Source organism: Phyllobates terribilis, unplaced genomic scaffold, assembly GCF_046119375.1.
Source record: "Phyllobates terribilis strain yellow unplaced genomic scaffold, ASM4611937v1 Scaffold_1__5_contigs__length_1240528914, whole genome shotgun sequence".
Taxonomy (NCBI): domain Eukaryota; kingdom Metazoa; phylum Chordata; class Amphibia; order Anura; family Dendrobatidae; genus Phyllobates; species Phyllobates terribilis.
This window is the reverse complement of record NW_027362761.1, coordinates 16,851,978-16,870,393: the sequence shown is the minus strand read 5'-3', so window position 1 is coordinate 16,870,393 and position 18,416 is coordinate 16,851,978. Positions and strand designations below refer to the sequence as shown.

General features: G+C 45.0%; 1 protein-coding gene across 1 annotated transcript in view; it reads left to right on the top strand.

The window, feature by feature from the left end:
• Positions 1-17,319, top strand: part of SLC35E1 (solute carrier family 35 member E1) — a 34,158-nt gene extending 16,839 nt beyond the window's left edge. The window contains exons 2-6 of the mRNA XM_073655446.1: positions 10,015-10,085; positions 10,175-10,312; positions 13,285-13,410; positions 14,350-14,595; positions 16,576-17,319. Of these exons, the coding sequence (XP_073511547.1) occupies positions 10,015-10,085; positions 10,175-10,312; positions 13,285-13,410; positions 14,350-14,595; positions 16,576-16,794 (800 nt within the window). The 3' untranslated portion in view covers positions 16,795-17,319. The remainder of the gene's footprint in view (positions 1-10,014; positions 10,086-10,174; positions 10,313-13,284; positions 13,411-14,349; positions 14,596-16,575) is intronic.
• The last annotated feature ends 1,097 nt before the right edge of the window (positions 17,320-18,416 follow it).

The window sequence follows — 18,416 nt, the reverse complement described above, 5'->3', positions numbered from 1 at the left end:
ATATGAAGGTATCATTTTATTCTGCTTCCTATGACCTGAATGCCCATATTGACTGCTTAGGAGGGTTGACCTTGTATACAGATTCGCTCTGAGCAGTTTTGACCTCCCTTGTCAAATGTTTTTTTGGTTTCTGAAAACCCGTGCCCCAGCTGCAATTTGTTTAATAAAAAAAGAAAAAAAAACAAATTGTGCTGAATCTCCATCACATGTCCATTATCTGCAGCACTGACATCATGTAGACAGCACTGCAGCCAGTTAGTGAGCTCAGCTGCTCTGCTTAACTAGATGGCTCATGCAACTCAGAGCTGCTGAGTTCCCTGATTGGCTGCAGTGCTGTCAACGTGATATCAGAGGTGCAAATAATAATGTACATGGGGAACAGCGATGGAGATTCAGCTCTGGACACAGGGAAAAAAAAACAGAAAACACCTTTTAAAATGTCTACCGATTTTAATTTACTTTCACATGAGACAGATGCGCTACAGAGTTTGTCAGGATATTTTGGGCTGAACATCCACAGCGCTTTTCAGTAGCAGCCATATTGATGCTTTATTTAGACATGCCAACTGCATGCACCCACCGAATTGTTACTTATAAGCCGATCAGTAGTTTCTTAACCCCTTCACGACATAACGTATAAATACGTCCTATGTTCTTTCTTTCCCTTTGATGCGGGCTCTGGTGCTGAGCCTGCATTTTTTCCGGCATATAACAGCTGATTTGATTAGCTGTTATGTTCCCCTAACAGCTGCTGGTGGAATCGCAATCCACTCACTGCTGTTAATTAGTCAATCTCTGACAGCGGCATTTAACTTGTGCAAAACGTACGTGCGTCACTAACTTCGCCCATCGGCACGTCCGTCATATGATCGTGGGCCGCCGACGGATTGGCATGACACCCCAGTAGTTGTCATTGCCGATCTGCTATGAGCGCCGCCACGATGATTGCTGCTTCTAGACTCCCATGTAGACTATTAAAGCAAGTAAAAACAAATTAAATAAATCATTTTTTTAAAATTAACCCCTTCCTGACATGTGCCATATATATACTGCTTTTCGGGAGCTGCGTTCCCACAAAGAGCAGTACATATACGGCGCCGTGAGCTGACACCCCGCAGCAACGCCCACGATCGGTGCCAGCACAGATCGTGGACGTTTAACCCCTGTGACGCTGCTGTCAATAGTGACCGCGGCATCACAGAGGGAGTGAGCTCCCTCTTTGCATCCATCAGCACAATGCGAAAAAATATAAGAAAAAATATGAATCCAATATTTATCTACATTTATATTTATTTACATTTATCTGTGGTTAAAAAAAAATGCACATTTGGTATCACCCAGTCCGGAAACGACCGGACTCCCAATAAGTTAACCCCTTCAGTGAACACTGTAAAAAATAAATAAATGAAAATAAATGAAAAACAAGGCAAAAAACTATGCTTTATCATACAGCCGAACAAAAAGTGTAATAAAACGCGATCAAAAAGACAAATGTAAATAAAAATAGTACCGCTGAAAAAGTAATCTTGTTCCACAAAAAACAAGCCGCCATACAGCTCCATCAGAGGAAAAAAAAACAATTCCTGAATTGCTGTTTTTTGTTCATTTTGCCTCCCACAAATCGCAATAGAAAGAGATCAAAAGATGTAATTTGCCCGAAAATGGTACCAATAAAAGCGTCAACTATCGGCCGAAACATGGGAAAATTATAGCTCTCAAAATAAGGCGATGCAAAAACTTTTTTACAGTAAAAAGCATCTTTTAGTGTGTGACAGCAGCCAAACATAAAAACTCAATATAAATCTGGTATCGCTGTAATCGCACCAGCCGAGGAATAAAGTCACCTAATCATTTAGACCGCATGAAGAACAGCGTAAAAAATAAATAAAACCAATTCTTCACATTTTGTTCATTCTGCCTCCCAAAGATCGCAGTAAGGCTCGGCGCAGTTTTATCCTGCGCTCTACGCTGAGCGTTTACTCCGGGGTTTCCATGTAAATATCTGAAATGCGTGATTCAGACAAAACCCCCAGCGGAAGATTCCCTATAATGAGACAGATGGAGGCACTGTGGACGCCGTCTGACGTGTGATCCTGCGGTGTCCGTCTTTTTAGGCGTGCATAAAAATACAGTTGGCCACAGTTTTTTTGCACCTATGAAAAGAACACCGCTAAACAGAGGCCAGACGGAGTCCAGAGTAACTCTTCTGCCTCATTATAGTGAATGGATCCCTTGGGTGTTTTCATCTGAATCACGTCACTCTGAGATTTATATGGAAACCCTGATGTATGTGCTCAGCGTAGAGCACAGGATAAATGTGATCCCAAATGTTATGTAAAATGTTCCCAATCAACTCCATTCACAAAAAAAAGCAAGTCCCCACTTAGGTCTGTCCTCTGTTAATGGAATTATAGAGGGCTTCCATGTTACTGGTAGCACAAAGGCTCTGGAAAACCAAGATGGCTCCTTCCCTCTCCAAAAGAAATCCAGCGAATTCTGCATTCCAAAATCAAAATACCCCCCCTTCCTCCCTTCTGAGCCCCAGTGTGCCTAAACCGCAGTTAGCGTCCACATGTTTGGCATTTCTGTAGCGATGAGAGCCAGCCTAATTTCCGGGTGCACGTCTCCAGAAGCACGAGTTGGGCACTACAATGTACTGGGCACTACAATGGCAGTTTGCAATCTTCACTCAGCAACATCCACTGCTGCTTGTGTCTGGAAAATACCCATGGAGTCAAAATTGTCACTACACCTGTAGATAAATTCCCAAAGGGGGTATAATTTCCAAAATGGGGTCACTTAAGAAGGGGAGATTCTGCTCTTCTAGCACTTAGGGTCTCTGTATATAGAGTCTGCAAACTATTCTAGGAAAATCTGTGCTCCAGGAGGCAAATTGCGCTCTGTCCCTTCCGAGTCTCGCCCTATGGCTAAGCAGTACGATACAGCCACATATGGGGTATTTCTACATTCAGCAGAAATTGTGTGCCACATTTTGGTACCACTTTTACCCATTTACCAGTGTGAAAATTTAAAATCTGGGGATTAAACAAAATTTTGGTGGTAAAAATGTAATTATTTTTTCTTTACTGCCCAATGGTATAAAATGCTGTGACACACCTGTGGTGTCAATCAGGGCTGTGGAGTCGGTATAAAATGGACCGACTCCTAAAATATGTAATAAATTGGGTACAGTAGTTCAATGCAGTTTGTGGGGAATATTTTTTCATAAGAATTTGGGAAAGTTATGAAATGTCCTATTCCTGATCTATAAGGGTCTAGACTTTTCGCTGAGATGAATCTGTGCTACAGTAAATTTATCACTTACACATGAGCCATGTATGAGGGAGTCGTGGAGTCGGAGGTTTGGCTTATCGACTAAACAGCCCTGGTGTCAATATGATCACTGCACCCCTTGATGAATTCATTGAGAGGTGTAGTTTGTAAAATGGGGTCTCTTATTGGGGGTTGGCTGTCCTTGTACCTCAGTGGCTCTACCCATGTGCCTCGCACCCTCAAACCAGCCCAGCAAAATCTGAACTGTAATATGGTTCTTCTTCCCTCTTGTGCTTTGCACTGTGCCTCAAAAGTAGTTTTCAACCACATATGGGGTCATGGGTGTACCCCCCACCCCTCACTGTCAGCACCCCCCCCCCCCCCCCCGCTTGCTCAGGGCCCCGGCACAATACTTACCCCTCCCCGTGCCTCTGCAGCAGCTCCTGCATCCTCCGCGGCTGCTGCACTGTAACGTCTTAGGTCAGCGGGCGCGGTGACGTCTTTACACCGCGCTCTCTCCTGAGCAGTCACCGCGCAGAGCGGGATGAGGCAGCAGGTGAGACGTGAGGTGAGTATTTGACTTTTTATTTTTTTTTATTTATTTATTTTTTATATATATGGAGACCTGTGGCAGTAGGGAGGGGGGTGAGGTGGGAGTGTGTGACATCCTGCTTGGGGCATTATAAGAGGGGGGTGGCATGGGGCATTATAAGGGAGGCGGGGTGTGTGACATCCTGCATGGGGCATTATAAGGGAAGGGGGGTATGTGACATCCTGCATGGGGCATTATAAGGGAAGGGGGGTATGTGACATCCTGCATGGGGCATTATAAGGTGGGGTGACATCCTACATGGGGCATTATAAGGTGGGCTGACATCCTACATGGGGCATTATGTGGGGGGGGGGGGAACAGCCTGCATGGGGCATTATAAGGTGGGCTGACATCCTACATGGGGCATTATGTGGGGGGGGGGGGACAGCCTGCATGGGGCATTATGTGGGGGGGGACAGCCTGTGTGGGGCATTATGTGGGGGGGAACATCCTGTGTGGGGCATTATGTGGGGGGGAACATCCTGTGTGGGGCATTATGTGGGGGGGAACATCCTGTGTGGGGCATTATGTGGGGGGGGAACAGCCTGTGTGGGGCATTATGTGGGGGGAACATCCTGTGGGGGGGAACATCCTGTGTGGGGCATTATGTGGGGGGGGAACATCCTGTGTGGGGCATTATGTGGGGGGGGAACATCCTGTGTGGGGCATTATGTGGGGGGGGAACATCCTGTGTGGGGCATTATGTGGGGGGGGACATCCTGTGTGGGGCATTATGTGGGGGGAACATCCTGTGTGGGGCATTATGAGGGGGGAACATCCTGTGTGGGGCATTATGAGGGGGGAACATCCTGTGTGGGGCATTATGTGGGGGGAACATCCTGTGTGGGGCATTATGTGGGGGGAACATCCTGTGTGGGGCATTATGTGGGGGGGGACATCCTGTGTGGGGCATTATGTGGGGGGGGACATCCTGTGTGGGGCATTATGTGGGGGGGGACATCCTGTGTGGGGCATTATGTGGGGGGGGACATCCTGTGTGGGGCATTATGTGGGGGGGGACATCCTGTGTGGGGCATTATGTGGGGGGGGACATCCTGTGTGGGGCATTATGTGGGGGGGGACATCCTGTGTGGGGCATTATGTGGGGGGGGACATCCTGTGTGGGGCATTATGTGGGGGGGGACATCCTGTGTGGGGCATTATGTGGGGGGGGGACATCCTGTGTGGGTCATTATGTGGGGGGGGACATCCTGTGTGGGGCATTATGTGGGGGGGGACATCCTGTGTGGGGCATTATGTGGGGGGGAACATCCTGTGTGGGGCATTATGTGGGGGGGGAACAGCCTGTGTGGGGCATTATGTGGGGGGGAACAGCCTGTGTGGGGCATTATGTGGGGGGGAACAGCCTGTGTGGGGCATTATGTGGGGGGGGAACAGCCTGTGTGGGGCATTATGTGGGGGGGGAACAGCCTGTGTGGGGCATTATGTGGGGGGGGAACAGCCTGTGTGGGGCATTATGTGGGGGGGAACAGCCTGTGTGGGGCATTATGTGGGGGGGAACAGCCTGTGTGGGGCATTATGTGGGGGGGAACAGCCTGTGTGGGGCATTATGTGGGGGGGGACAGCCTGTGTGGGGCATTATGTGGGGGGGAACAGCCTGTGTGGGGCATTATGTGGGGGGGGACAGCCTGTGTGGGGCATTATGTGGTTATGTGGGGGGGAACAGCCTGCGTGGGGCATTATGTGGGGGGAACAGCCTGCGTGAGGCATTATGTGTGGGGAACAGCCTGCATGGAGCGTTGTATGGGGGCCAGTATTCTGTATGGAGCGTTGTATGGGGGCCAGTATTCTGTATGGAGCGTTGTATGGGGGCCAGTATTCTGTATGGAGCGTTGTATGGGGGGCCAGTATTTTGTATGGAGCGTTGTATGGGGGCCAGTATTCTGTATGGAGCGTTGTATGGGGGCCAGTATTCTGTATGGAGCGTTGTATGGGGGGCCAGTATTTTGTATGGAGCGTTGTATGGGGGGCCGGTATTTTGTATGGGGGGGGCCGGTATTTTGTATGGGGGGGGCCGGTATTTTGTATGGGGGGGGGCCGGTATTTTGTGGGGGGGGGGCGGTATTTTGTGGGGGGGGCGGGTATTTTGTGTGTGTGGGGGGTATTTTGTGTGGGGGGGCGGGTCTTTTGTGTGGGGGGGCGGGTCTTTTGTGTGGGGGGGGCGGGTCTTTTGTGTGGGGGGGCGGGTCTTTTGTGTGGGGGGGCCAGTCTTTTGTGTGGGGGGGCCAGTCTTTTGTGTGGAGCCTTGTATGGGGGGCCAGTCTTTTGTGTGGAGCCTTGTATGGGGGGCCAGTCTTTTGTGTGGAGCCTTGTATGGGGGGCCAGTCTTTTGTGTGGAGCCTTGTATGGGGGGCCAGTCTTTTGTGTGGAGCCTTGTATGGGGGGCCAGTCTTTTGTATGGAGCCTTGTATGGGGGGCCAGTCTTTTGTATGGAGCCTTGTATGGGGGGCCAGTCTTTTGTATGGAGCCTTGTATGGGGGGCCAGTCTTTTGTATGGAGCCTTGTATGGGGGGGCCAGTCTTTTGTATGGAGCCTTGTATGGGGGGGCCAGTCTTTTGTATGGAGCCTTGTATGGGGGGGCCAGTCTTTTGTATGGAGCCTTGTATGGGGGGGCCAGTCTTTTGTATGGAGCCTTGTATGGGGGGCCAGTCTTTTGTATGGAGCCTTGTATGGGGGGGCCAGTCTTTTGTATGGAGCCTTGTATGGGGGGGCCAGTCTTTTGTATGGAGCCTTGTATGGGGGGCCAGTCTTTTGTATGGAGCCTTGTATGGGGGGCCAGTCTTTTGTATGGAGCCTTGTATGGGGGGCCAGTCTTTTGTATGGAGCCTTGTATGGGGGGCCAGTCTTTTGTATGGAGCCTTGTATGGGGGGCCAGTCTTTTGTATGGAGCCTTGTATGGGGGGCCAGTCTTTTGTATGGAGCCTTGTATGGGGGGCCAGTCTTTTGTATGGAGCCTTGTATGGGGGGCCAGTCTTTTGTATGGAGCCTTGTATGGGGGGCCAGTCTTTTGTATGGAGCCTTGTATGGGGGGCCAGTCTTTTGTATGGAGCCTTGTATGGGGGGCCAGTATTCCGCATGGAGCCTTGTATGGGGGGCCAGTATTCCGCATGCAGCCTTGTATGGGGGGCCAGTATTCCGCATGCAGCCTTGTATGGGGGGCCAGTATTCCGCATGCAGCCTTGTATGGGGGGCCAGTATTCCGCATGCAGCCTTGTATGGGGGGCCAGTATTCCGCATGCAGCCTTGTATGGGGGGCCAGTATTCCGCATGCAGCCTTGTATGGGGGGCCAGTATTCCGCATGGAGCGATTCACCGGTTTCTGAGCTATTGTGGAATTTACAATAGATATCACTCATGTAATGTAAGAAGTGAAATCTTTGCATTGTAATATATATATAATTATAATATTTCTCTTCGGTATCTGTGACCATGGCTTGCCCCCCCTAGTTTTGATCCTGGGTATGCCCATGTATGGGGTATCTGTGTATTCAGGAGAAATTGCACAACAAATTTTGGGGTCCATTTTCTCCTGTTGCCCATGTGAAAATACTAAATTTGGGGCTTATAAACATGTGTGGAGAAAATGTGATCTCCCCCCGCCCATTGTTGTAAAAATGAGAAATCGCTGGTCAACTTTTCACCCTTATGACTCGCCAACAAAAAAAAAAAATTATGTTTTCAAAATTGTGCTGATGTAAAGTAGACGTGGGAAATGTAATTTATTATCTATTTTGTGTTGCATGACTGATTTAAGGGAATAAAAATTAAGTTTGAAAATTTGCAAAAAGATTTTTTCACAAATAAATGCAAGTGATATCGAAGAAATTTTACCACAATCATGAAGTACAATATGTCACAAAAAACAATCTCAGAATCAGGGGGATCCGTTGAAGCGCTCCAGAGTTATTACCTCATAAAGTGACACTGGTCAGAATTGTAAAATGTGCCCAGTCATTAACGTGCAAACAGGCTTCAGGGTGAAAAGGTTAATATAAAAGTTCAAATCACCCCTGTTTTTGCCCCATTCAAAATAAAAACATAAAAAATTAAAAAAATAACTAAAAAATACACATTTGGTATCGCTGCATAACGAGAAAAAAAATCAAAACGCCTGAGTTAAATTATTTGTATTAAAATGCAATAATGGGCGATCAAAACATCATATCCACTCCAAAATGTTATTAATAAAAACGGCAGCGCGGTGTGCAAAAAATAAGCCCTCACCGCAGATCCCGAAAAATGGCCATATTTTTTTTTCTTTCAAACTTTGGATTTTTTTTCCCCACATCTTAAATTAAAAAAAACAAACAAAAAAACCTTTTGTTTTGGTATCTACGAACTCGTAATGACCTGGAGAATCGTAATGACAGGTCAGTTTTAGCCCTTAGTGAACATGGTAAAAACAAAAAAACAATTGTGGAATTGCACTTCTTTTTTTTTTTTTTTTTTTTATTTTTGCAATTTCACTGCACTTGGAATTTTTTCCCGTTTCCAGTACACGATATGGTAAAATCAATCTGGTGTTTCAAACGTTCAACTTGTCCCACGGAAAATAAGCCCTCACATGGCCATATTGACGGAAATTAGATCTGAATGCCTCAACTGAAAACCACATGTATTCCTAACATAATGTGTCTTGAAAACCTTTACCGTAATTTGTCAGCCTTGGGGAAGGCAGGGGGAAACGTGTGCATTTTTTTTTTTTTTTGTACCAGTTTTTCAGGCAAAGCAAGAAGTTACAAGTCACAAAGCCTGTTTGTTGGCCAAACCATTGGTGTGATCTCACTGTATGTACTTTTCTAATGGAGATGTAGTACAAGGATCATTTTGATCTCCTCTCATAGGCATCGGGGGGGGGGGGGGTTATTGACATTTTCTTGGATATTGGAGCAGGACGCAGTTTTATCCTCTGGAAGTAAATAGTAACAGTTCCCATATAAGAGATCCTCAGATGAAAATAGAAAATGCTGAAGCTCTCAATTACGATGTATACTCCCTATTTGCTGAAACTGATTTATTATATATAAATGTATTCATTTATTTTTTTCCCGTAGGGCACTCAATATGCAAATTTTCATGGTCCTTACAAGAGGGCGTTGCTCAGTATTCTCTAGGGCGTGTCTTTAGGCTGCTCTACATAAGTACCCTGTGAGCAATGCCCATTTGTTAAAGCGAACCTGTCACCAGGTTTGACCAATATGAGATACGTCCACCTTTCAGGCCTGATATACAGCATTCTGTAATGCTGTATATATGCCCCCAATCTGAGCTGCAAGACCAGAAAGACCTTTTACTGTGCTCTCCCATAGGGTGGTTGGGTCTGATGGGTGTTGCTTGTCTTGGGTCCAGCGCCTCCTTTCTTCTTTCTATGCCGTCCTTCTTGCTTCGTGTGGCTGACGCGTCCCGTACGTCATCCACACAATGTCCCAGGCATCGCGCTCCTGCACAGGTGTACTTCTCTGCCCTGACCAGGGCACAGTAAAGCACCGCAGTGCCCATGTGCCGGGGCACTTTGACCTTTTCCGCCGCCACTGCAGTACTTTGCTCTGCCCTCAACAGGTCAGAGAAGTACACCTGTGCAGGAGCGCGATGCCGGGAGACTGTGTGTGGATGACATACGGGACGCCTCCTACACACGAGGCAAGAAGGAGGGTGACGTTGCAGGAAGGGAGGTGCTGGACCTAAACAAGCAACACCCTTCCGACCGGACCTCCCCGTAGGTGAGTATAATAAAAGGTCTTTTTCTTGTCTTGCAGGTTGGATCGGGGGCATATACACAGCATTGCAGAATGCTGTGTATGAGGGCTAAAAAGTAGTGGCTGTATCTCATATGGGTCAAACCTGGTGACCAGTTCCCTTTAAATACCATACCAAACAGCAGTAAAGAAAAAGGCCCATATCTCAGTAGATTGACAAAAAAAAATTACTAAAAAAACCCAAAACACGCAGAATACTCTTATGACATTACTGCTGCTCTTAAGAGTAAAAACTGGCCACTTTATCCTGGGGGACTGGTTGTCTTAAGCCATTACAAGGAATGCAGTATTGCAATTACCCATTAATGTTTTCTGTGAGGTCTTGGATTTTTTTTTGTTCTCACTACCAATGTTTTTGCGCTTTTATTACAGTAAAGGCTACTATGCCAATATGGGTGGTACTTCTTTCAAGGATAATAATGAAGGAAAAGCAGACTACTAAGGTGAGACAGATATTACAGTATCCCATTGGTTTACGCGTCATTAGATATCTAATGTTCTGGTCCTATGAACATCCTGCTCCTTTTTCTAGGTGTACGTGTCCCTGATTCCAATCATAGGAGGTGTTCTTCTGGCCACGGTCACGGAGATCTCCTTTGACATGTGGGGTCTGATCAGTGCATTGGCTGCGACACTCTGCTTTTCTCTGCAGAACATTTTCTCCAAGAAGGTTAGTGTTAGTGATTGCTTTACATAGCCAAATACATTCATGTACATATTGAACGTTGGCTTCTTTTATCCCATGTACCAGGATAACATATGGAAGTTATGCCAGTTAATATTTATATTAGCCTGTATTAGCATTAAGTAACCCCATGTTCGTTTTAGGCTGTGTTTACATAAAGCTTTTTTTTTCTGCAGCCAAAACTTGATTTCATGGCAGTAAAAACATGTGTAATTTGTTTACAGTACCTGTTAGTTTTATTAGCTAAAAATGCAGTTACCGGTTTTCTGCGCTTTTTTTTTTTACTTTCTATGAATGAGAAAAGGCTGCAAAAACGCTTAAAGAATTGACATGCTGCAAATTTGAAAAAAAAAGCTGCAGTACTCCTGCAATAATGAGAAAAAATAACCCATGCAATTACTGTATTTTTTGCATCATAAGACTCACCCGTTGCCAAATTTGGGAGGAAAATTGGGGTGCGTTTTATAATCCGAATTTAGCTTACTGAGAGGGGGGTGGCTGCAGTGTGGCAGGGTTGCTGCTGCAGGTAGCTGGCGGCAGCAGGAGTGGGGCAATGCTGCGGACCCCAGGGTGAGAGGAGGGGGTGTTCAACAGTGCCAGGCAAAACAATGGGAAGTGCAGAGACTCTGCTGACGTTTTCTGAAAGCCAGGGGCCAGCTGCAGCTTTGCACGGCTGAACACTCCCTCATCCCAGCCCAGGACCCCAAGCATCGCCCCACTTCCACCGCCAGCTTCCTGCAGCAGCGACTGTCTCCTGTGACCCAGCTCCACCTCTCCTGCCTTCCCGGGTAAGCTATAGTAAAATCTGACTTTAAGAAATGTTTTTCCTATTTTCCTTCCCAAAATTTGGGGTGTATCTTCTAGCTGGTAAAATATGGTACATGAGATTTCTGAAGTCTCATGGTTTTTGCTGTTACTGTAAAACACTGCTTATTTGCATGAAAAAACTGCTGCATGTAAACAGAGCCCAAGTGTTCTGGTAGCACAAAGTAGCAGTCTAGTTGTGAGCTGCTTGGCTGATACATTTGAGTCTGCTATATGGAGACACATCGCCTAATGACCACACAACTTCATTGGTTTTGGGGGTAACACTGAGATCTTCAACTCAATGAAAACAACTACGAACACTACTTTATGGACCTGAGCACCTAGTAGCCACTGTAAAGACTTGCCTCCTCTTCACTGTTTGCTTTCTTTTCCTGCAAAGTGGGGCCTTGCTATGGTTGGAACTGCAGCTTATCCGCATTCAGGTGAAAAGGGGCAAGCTGCGCTTTCCTACGCTGCTGGCCAGAGGAAGCTTTGAAGTGGTTGCTGTGCTAAGCCAGAGCTGTGGCCCTGTTATTCTGTGAATCAGTGACAGGCTAAAAGGTTAGACCCCTCTGATCATAAAGTCATGGCATAACTTTATGAGCTGGGAATAAAAAGATCAAGGATGTGAGGTTGGACCCTTTATACAGGGGTATGAATAGGAAAGGTTGTAAGACAAAACCAAGAATTTTACACCCCACATGAAATACATGTGTTTACCGCACTAATTTATTGTTTTTCCCTTATGTGAAAATGTTGTTAATTTAGGGAGCAGGAATTTTAAAATTCTCAACATTGTAACATCTGGTTGCTGTATTAAAATGAGTAACAAAATGATACATATAAAGCACCTTAAAACTAGTCTGCCAGACTAATAGGTGAGAACATCAGCATTGTGTTTCTGCACCTATTGCCCTGTATAATATAGGTACTTTGATGTGTAAATCAGCTAATCTAAGAATAGGTATAGAACAGTACAGTATATGGAGCAGAGAATGGACATCGGCGTATGCACCAGGACTGTGGAGTCTGTGTACATTTTGGTGGAGTCGATATAAAATGGACTCCTGAAATAATACATTGGGTGCATTAGTACAATGCAGGATGTGCTGTGAGGCTGTGTGCCCACTATGCGTTTTTGATGTGGAATTTTCCACAGCGGATTTTCCTTGCCGAAAAATCTGCAGCATATCCATTATTTGTGCGTTTCCACATGCGGATTTGAGGTCCCAATGCACTTGAAAAACGCAAGTCAAATCCGCATGTAAAAACGCTGCAAAAACCCGTGTAAAATCTGCATGCGTTTTTTACCGCCAAGAACGTGCAGAAACGCTGCAGAAATTTTCTGCTTCAATTCTGCATCGTGGGCACATAGCCTAAATGTTTTCATGTCCTATAAATGTCTGTTCTGTTCCTGATCTAAGGGTCTAGGTTTGTAGTTGAGATGAATCTGTGCTGCACTTTATGTACACGCTCAGTAGTGAGGCAGTGAGATGAATCTGCGCTGCAGTTTATGTACATGCTGAGTAGTGAGGCAGTGAGATGAATCTGCGCTGCAGTTTATGTACACGCTCAGTAGTGAGATGAATCTGTGCTGCACTTTATGTACACGCTCAGTAGTGAGGCAGTGAGATGAATCTGTGCTGCACTTTATGTACACGCTCAGTAGTGAGGCAGTGAGATGAATCTGTGCTGCACTTTATGTACACGCTCAGTAGTGAGGCAGTGAGATGAATCTGTGCTGCACTTTATGTACACGCTCAGTAGTGAGGCAGTGAGATGAATCTGTGCTGCACTTTATGTACACGCTCAGTAGTGAGGCAGTGAGATGAATCTGTGCTGCACTTTATGTACATGCTCAGTAGTGAGATGAATCTGTGCTGCACTTTATGTACACGCTCAGTAGTGAGGCAGTGAGATGAATCTGTGCTGCACTTTATGTACACGCTCAGTAGTGAGGCCGGGCTGTGGAGTCGGAGGTTTGGCTTACTGACTCCACAGCCCTGGACTATGCAAATCAGTAGTGTATGGATCTAGTTGACGTCAAGGTGCCCAACTTATTTATATGGCTATGTATATGCAGAAATGTTGGGTTATTTGCATAGTAATGTCATTACTGCTTACATAAGAAGTCACCTTTAATTCTGCAGGTGCTCCGAGATTCTCGTATTCACCATCTCCGCTTACTCAACCTCCTAGGCTGTCATGCTGTCTTTTTCATGATCCCCACATGGGTGTTATTAGACCTGTCATCCTTTTTAGTGGAGAGTGATCTGGTGAGTTCATTTGCTGCGGATTCTGCTGACTGTTATATAATATTAAAGTGACAAAAATGCTGCAGCTTTTTATAGTCTATTTTCAACTTGTTACATTTTGCTTATATGTATTATCCTGATTATAAAAAAAACAGTAATGTGAACAAATTAATATCCATGAATAGGAACATGAACACGCTGACCCTCCAGTCTCCTCTGTATAAGAATCACCTTTATTTCTTCACATAATGAGTAGTAAGAGAAGCAGAATCCAAGCAATTTGCCTGTGCTTGAATATGTCTATGGGGAAGAACTTGAGGGCATTGACCAATCCCAATCATCATTGCTCATGTGTAATTGTCAAATGACAGGCCACCATCAGGGCAGGGGTGAAATGTGCCGAGGAGCTTTCATTTGGAAGACTTCGTGTTGAGCGAACGTGCTCGGATAAGGAGCACGCTTGGGTGCTAACAGTATCTTTGGTGTGCTCGAAAAATATGTTCACGTGGCCGCGACTGCATGTCTCGTGGCTGTTAGACAGCCGCACCACATGCAGGGATTGTCTAACCGCCACGAGACATGCAGCCGCCGCGACGCAAACATATTTTTCGAGCACAGGCAAATTGCTTGGATTAACTTGCAACAGTCAAGTTTGTGCACCTCTGCTTCACTTGGTCTATGATAATGGTGGAGATAACCCAGCACTGTACTGTCACCCACCACTCCATTCATATGAGGGGCACAGGACTTGTAGTAGAATTTATTTGGACCCTCTCATATAGATGCATAGTGTCCTCTCTACTCTGGTTTAAGTACATCAGCGCATTCCTACATACACCCCTTTCTCTTTACAGTGAACCTTAAAATCCAGGAAGTTAAAATTGTGGCCCATGTAATAATTCTATTCTATTCTATTCTATTCTGTATTTTGGCACTAACTTTCCATTTTCTCCTCTTCAGACTTCGGTTTCCCAGTGGTCATGGACGCTTCTCCTCCTTGTGATCAGTGGGACATGTAACTTTGCCCAGAACCTCATTGCATTCAGCATTCTAAACCTTATCAGTCCACTTAGTTATTCTGTTGCGAATGCCACCAAAAGGATCATGGTTATCACAGTATCTCTGATTATGCTTCGCAACCCTGTGACCTTCACAAATGTTCTAGGAATGTTAACTGCAATTCTTGGGGTATTTCTTTATAACAAGGTGAGCAGAGAACATTAATAACTTTCAGAATATGGGACAGATACTGGTTATACAGTTATTTTATGGTTGGGAGTAAATATGTTCTTGAATTTCTAGTTGCTCCATATCCGAAAAAAACTTTAACATTGAAGGAGTTTTCTGGGAGCTGTGAGATTCATTGCTGATCCTGGTACCACTCTATTAAAGTGAATTAGTCTGAGCTGTGCCTGCTAAACAATCAAGGGGAGCTGTTGCTCCTTCTGTAAGGTGATCAGTGGGGCAGTTTGGATTCAGACGCCTGCTGATCTTCTATTTATGGCCTATCCCAAAGATAGGATGAAGCCTAACTCTTGAGACCATTTCTGTACTTTTCTGACCCTTTCGAATCCAATGCGTCAATTGCAAATATATCAAAACACCGATCAGTTAAGGGTGTAAGGTTTTAAAGGGAATCTTTTTTTTTTTTTTTTTTTTTTTTTTTGCTATAGAAACTGCAAGCAGCTTGATCCAAGGGGCTGTGACTCTGATGTTGGTGATGTCACTAGGCTGCGTGTTGGTGTTTCACTAACAATCCGTGTTTTATCAGCAGATTATCACTACAGGACTAGGGGTCTTGTGCCTCCTAGTCAACTGCTGTGTCATCCAGCCCCCACCACTGAATAGCAGCTTTCTGCCTGTATACAGTATACAACGAAAGCTGCCAGTCAGTGGTGTGGGCAGGGTTATACAGAGCTTAACATTCTGACCACTGGATGATCTGCAGAAGATAAAACAGTGCTTTTTTTAGCAAAATGACAGCATGTAGACCAATAAGTGGCATATCACTGGAATAAGGGACATGGCCCCTACATCATACCTCTCACGCGTTACATAGCAAAACCTGGTGACGATTCCCTTTAATTAACTTTGGTAAGTTGTGCCTATGTTTAGAGAGGAAGAGGACTTGGAACTCTATAGTGCCACCTGTTGGAAGCTGCAATCCTACAAGTCACAATCGACCCTTTAACGAGCCTTGCAATATGATTTGCGTAAGTCATATTGCAATCGACAAAATAAGGAATTTGGAGTTTTAGTTGCTTTGAAAATTGTGACAATCTTTATTAAATATAAATATTAAAAAAAACACACAACAGTACAACAAATGGAAAAGGTGCTGACACCTAAACGGACAAGGATACTGACAATTCAATCCCGTGGTTCAGATATATCATAAATCACACCAAAAAATGGTTACGTATAGTTCTAGGTATGTACTCTCATTAAGATTAACAATTGTATCATAAAATGCAGATAATTACATACGTCACAATTGCCCATATGACACCATGTCTCACTTACACAGATAGTATGTTTTAAACATACCAGGAAGACCCAGGAGGAATAGTGATCACTGGGGCGCCCTTCCTTAGGGCCGACTATTCCTCCCAGGTCTTCCTGGTATGTTTAAACTTCTCTCAGCACATATTATTTTGTTTGCACATTGCATGTCAATGTGGAGACCTGTTCCCTTTTTTTCATATGCACATGGTGAAAGGTAGGCTCCACGACGGATACCTGCTTACACCAATCGGTGCACATTATTCGGTCCACTATTATTCTGTGGAGTTGCTTGAGTGGGGTCATCTGAGGCATGTGCCTGGAGTTGACCCCCTTATCATGCCGACGCTATACTTTGTGGGTTGCGTGTTAACAAGTCATATTGCACGACTCATTAAAGGCTCGATCGTGACGTGTAAGATTGCTGCTTCCAACAGGTGGCGCTATAGAGTTAAAGTCCTCTTCCTCTCTCAAGAGGCAATTTGCATATTAAATTTCCCAGAGGAGCATTGCACGACTAATAAGCCTCCTTACCTTGGCATGCCAGAGGCGGTGTGTCACTCTCCACAAGGAGAAACGTTACCCCTTAGACCTATGTTTAGAAGCATTTTTGTTTTAACTGTTATATTTGCAAGTTTTACACTTTGGAGTACTATGGTCTTGATCCATGTATTCTTATTCCAGGCCAAGTATGACGCTAACCAGGAGGCAAAGAAGCAATTACTTCCTCTTGCAAGTTCAGAAATTCAGGCCCTTGACCACCACCGTGAGCTTCCTGAAAAGCTCCAGAATGGAATGCCCTCCTTTACTCCAGGAAGGGACTATCAGTATGGTCGGACCAGTGTACTGACTGATCACTTTCAGTACAGTCGACAGAGTCACCCCAATAGATATGACGTCTGAAGCATCTTTCCTAATGAGCATTCCCCCTACTCCTTCCTGCCTCACACTGCTCATATTCCGAATGCAACACAGCAAATTGCCTCCCCTGCAGTTTGCCTGCCCACTGATCATTGGCTGGTGCCAAATATGACATGTTTGCTCGTTGAAAGCAGAGGAACTCTTGAATGAGCCATGGTCATATCTTAATGACAACCACGCCATGTTTCCATAATAACTGTTGGACTGCAGATGTTCCAGGATATGCTGACTAAATCACATCCCCAATCAACTATTCCGGTCTTTCCATGTCTTCAGAAGTAATCTCAAAGCTGCTGCATGCAATCCTTTGACCCATTAAGGAGTGGGATAACCTGTTTCCTACTAGGCATTTTTTTTTCTTTTTTTTTTTAACAGCAAATCAAATGTATAAAAGACTTGATGCCAAATAGTGGCTCACTTTTGGATTTTAGAATTGTACACATTGGAGTGTAAAGTAGTTGTGAGTATAGCTACCCATTTCTATTACAGCTTGGATCAGAATTCATAGTTTTAATTATTGCCCTATCAGCCCAATTGAGGGCATTCTCCTCTGTTAAACATGAAGAGGGCATTGATGAAGAGTAAAGAAGTCGCTCTAAACCCACAGATCTATGAATGGAACATATCTTACTGCTAGGAGTTTAAAACACACACCTTGGCCCCATTCATCAAAGTGTATAAGGGCTCGTGCACCCAACCGATTTTCTCATACAAGTGATTTTCACAGATAGCACTCGTACCTATGATATTATATGGGACTGTGGACATGTCCGATATTATATTCCTCCCTCTCTTGTATAGCATGATTGGTGGAAAAAAAAAACCCAGACATGTCTGCTTTTGATCCAAGGGGTTGGATCAAAAGCGGCAATGCAAGTTTATGGGTCTACAAAAGAAATTGGAACGCACTCTGACATACGAGTGCAATCTGATTTTCACAGACTGACAGGACAAGGCAGATTTTTTTTTTCCCCATGTATGAGAAAAACTGATGTCAGTCTGATCAGAATTAGCTGTCCTTTTTTCACATGTGTGGAAAAATCTGTAGTGTGAACCTACCCTAAGCCAGAAATCTGGCATGAAACACTGAAAAATAACACTTAAAGTTGCGTAAATATTTTCCGACTTTTCATGTTTTCACGACCATTTTGGCCAGCTGTGCCAAATGGGCAAGGCATGGCGATGCCTGCTAGTCAGATTCTTTCTAGACGTGGTACACCTAAAGGTGCTTTCACATTGCGTTCATGCACTCATTCGTTGGCCCCATTGGGGCTTGCATCCGAACTCCCCGCAAAATGGGATTCAGGTGTATGCGCCGACAGGGCCGTAGACTATAATGGGTGCCTGAACGCCGTGTGAAAGCACCCTTTCTTTTTTCAGTCCCAAACTGGAATAAGACTTGTGGCAAGGTGCACTCGACATTCAAGATGTCTGATTAAGCCCCTTAATGAATCGGGTGTCTCTGACTCTAGAACACCCAGTCATCAAGACTGGCATGAACAACATTGCTTTTGATGAATCTGGACCATTGTGTTTTGCAGTTTTACACACACACAAAATTTTGCACATAAGAATACAAAACCAGAACAGCACAATGGTTTCTT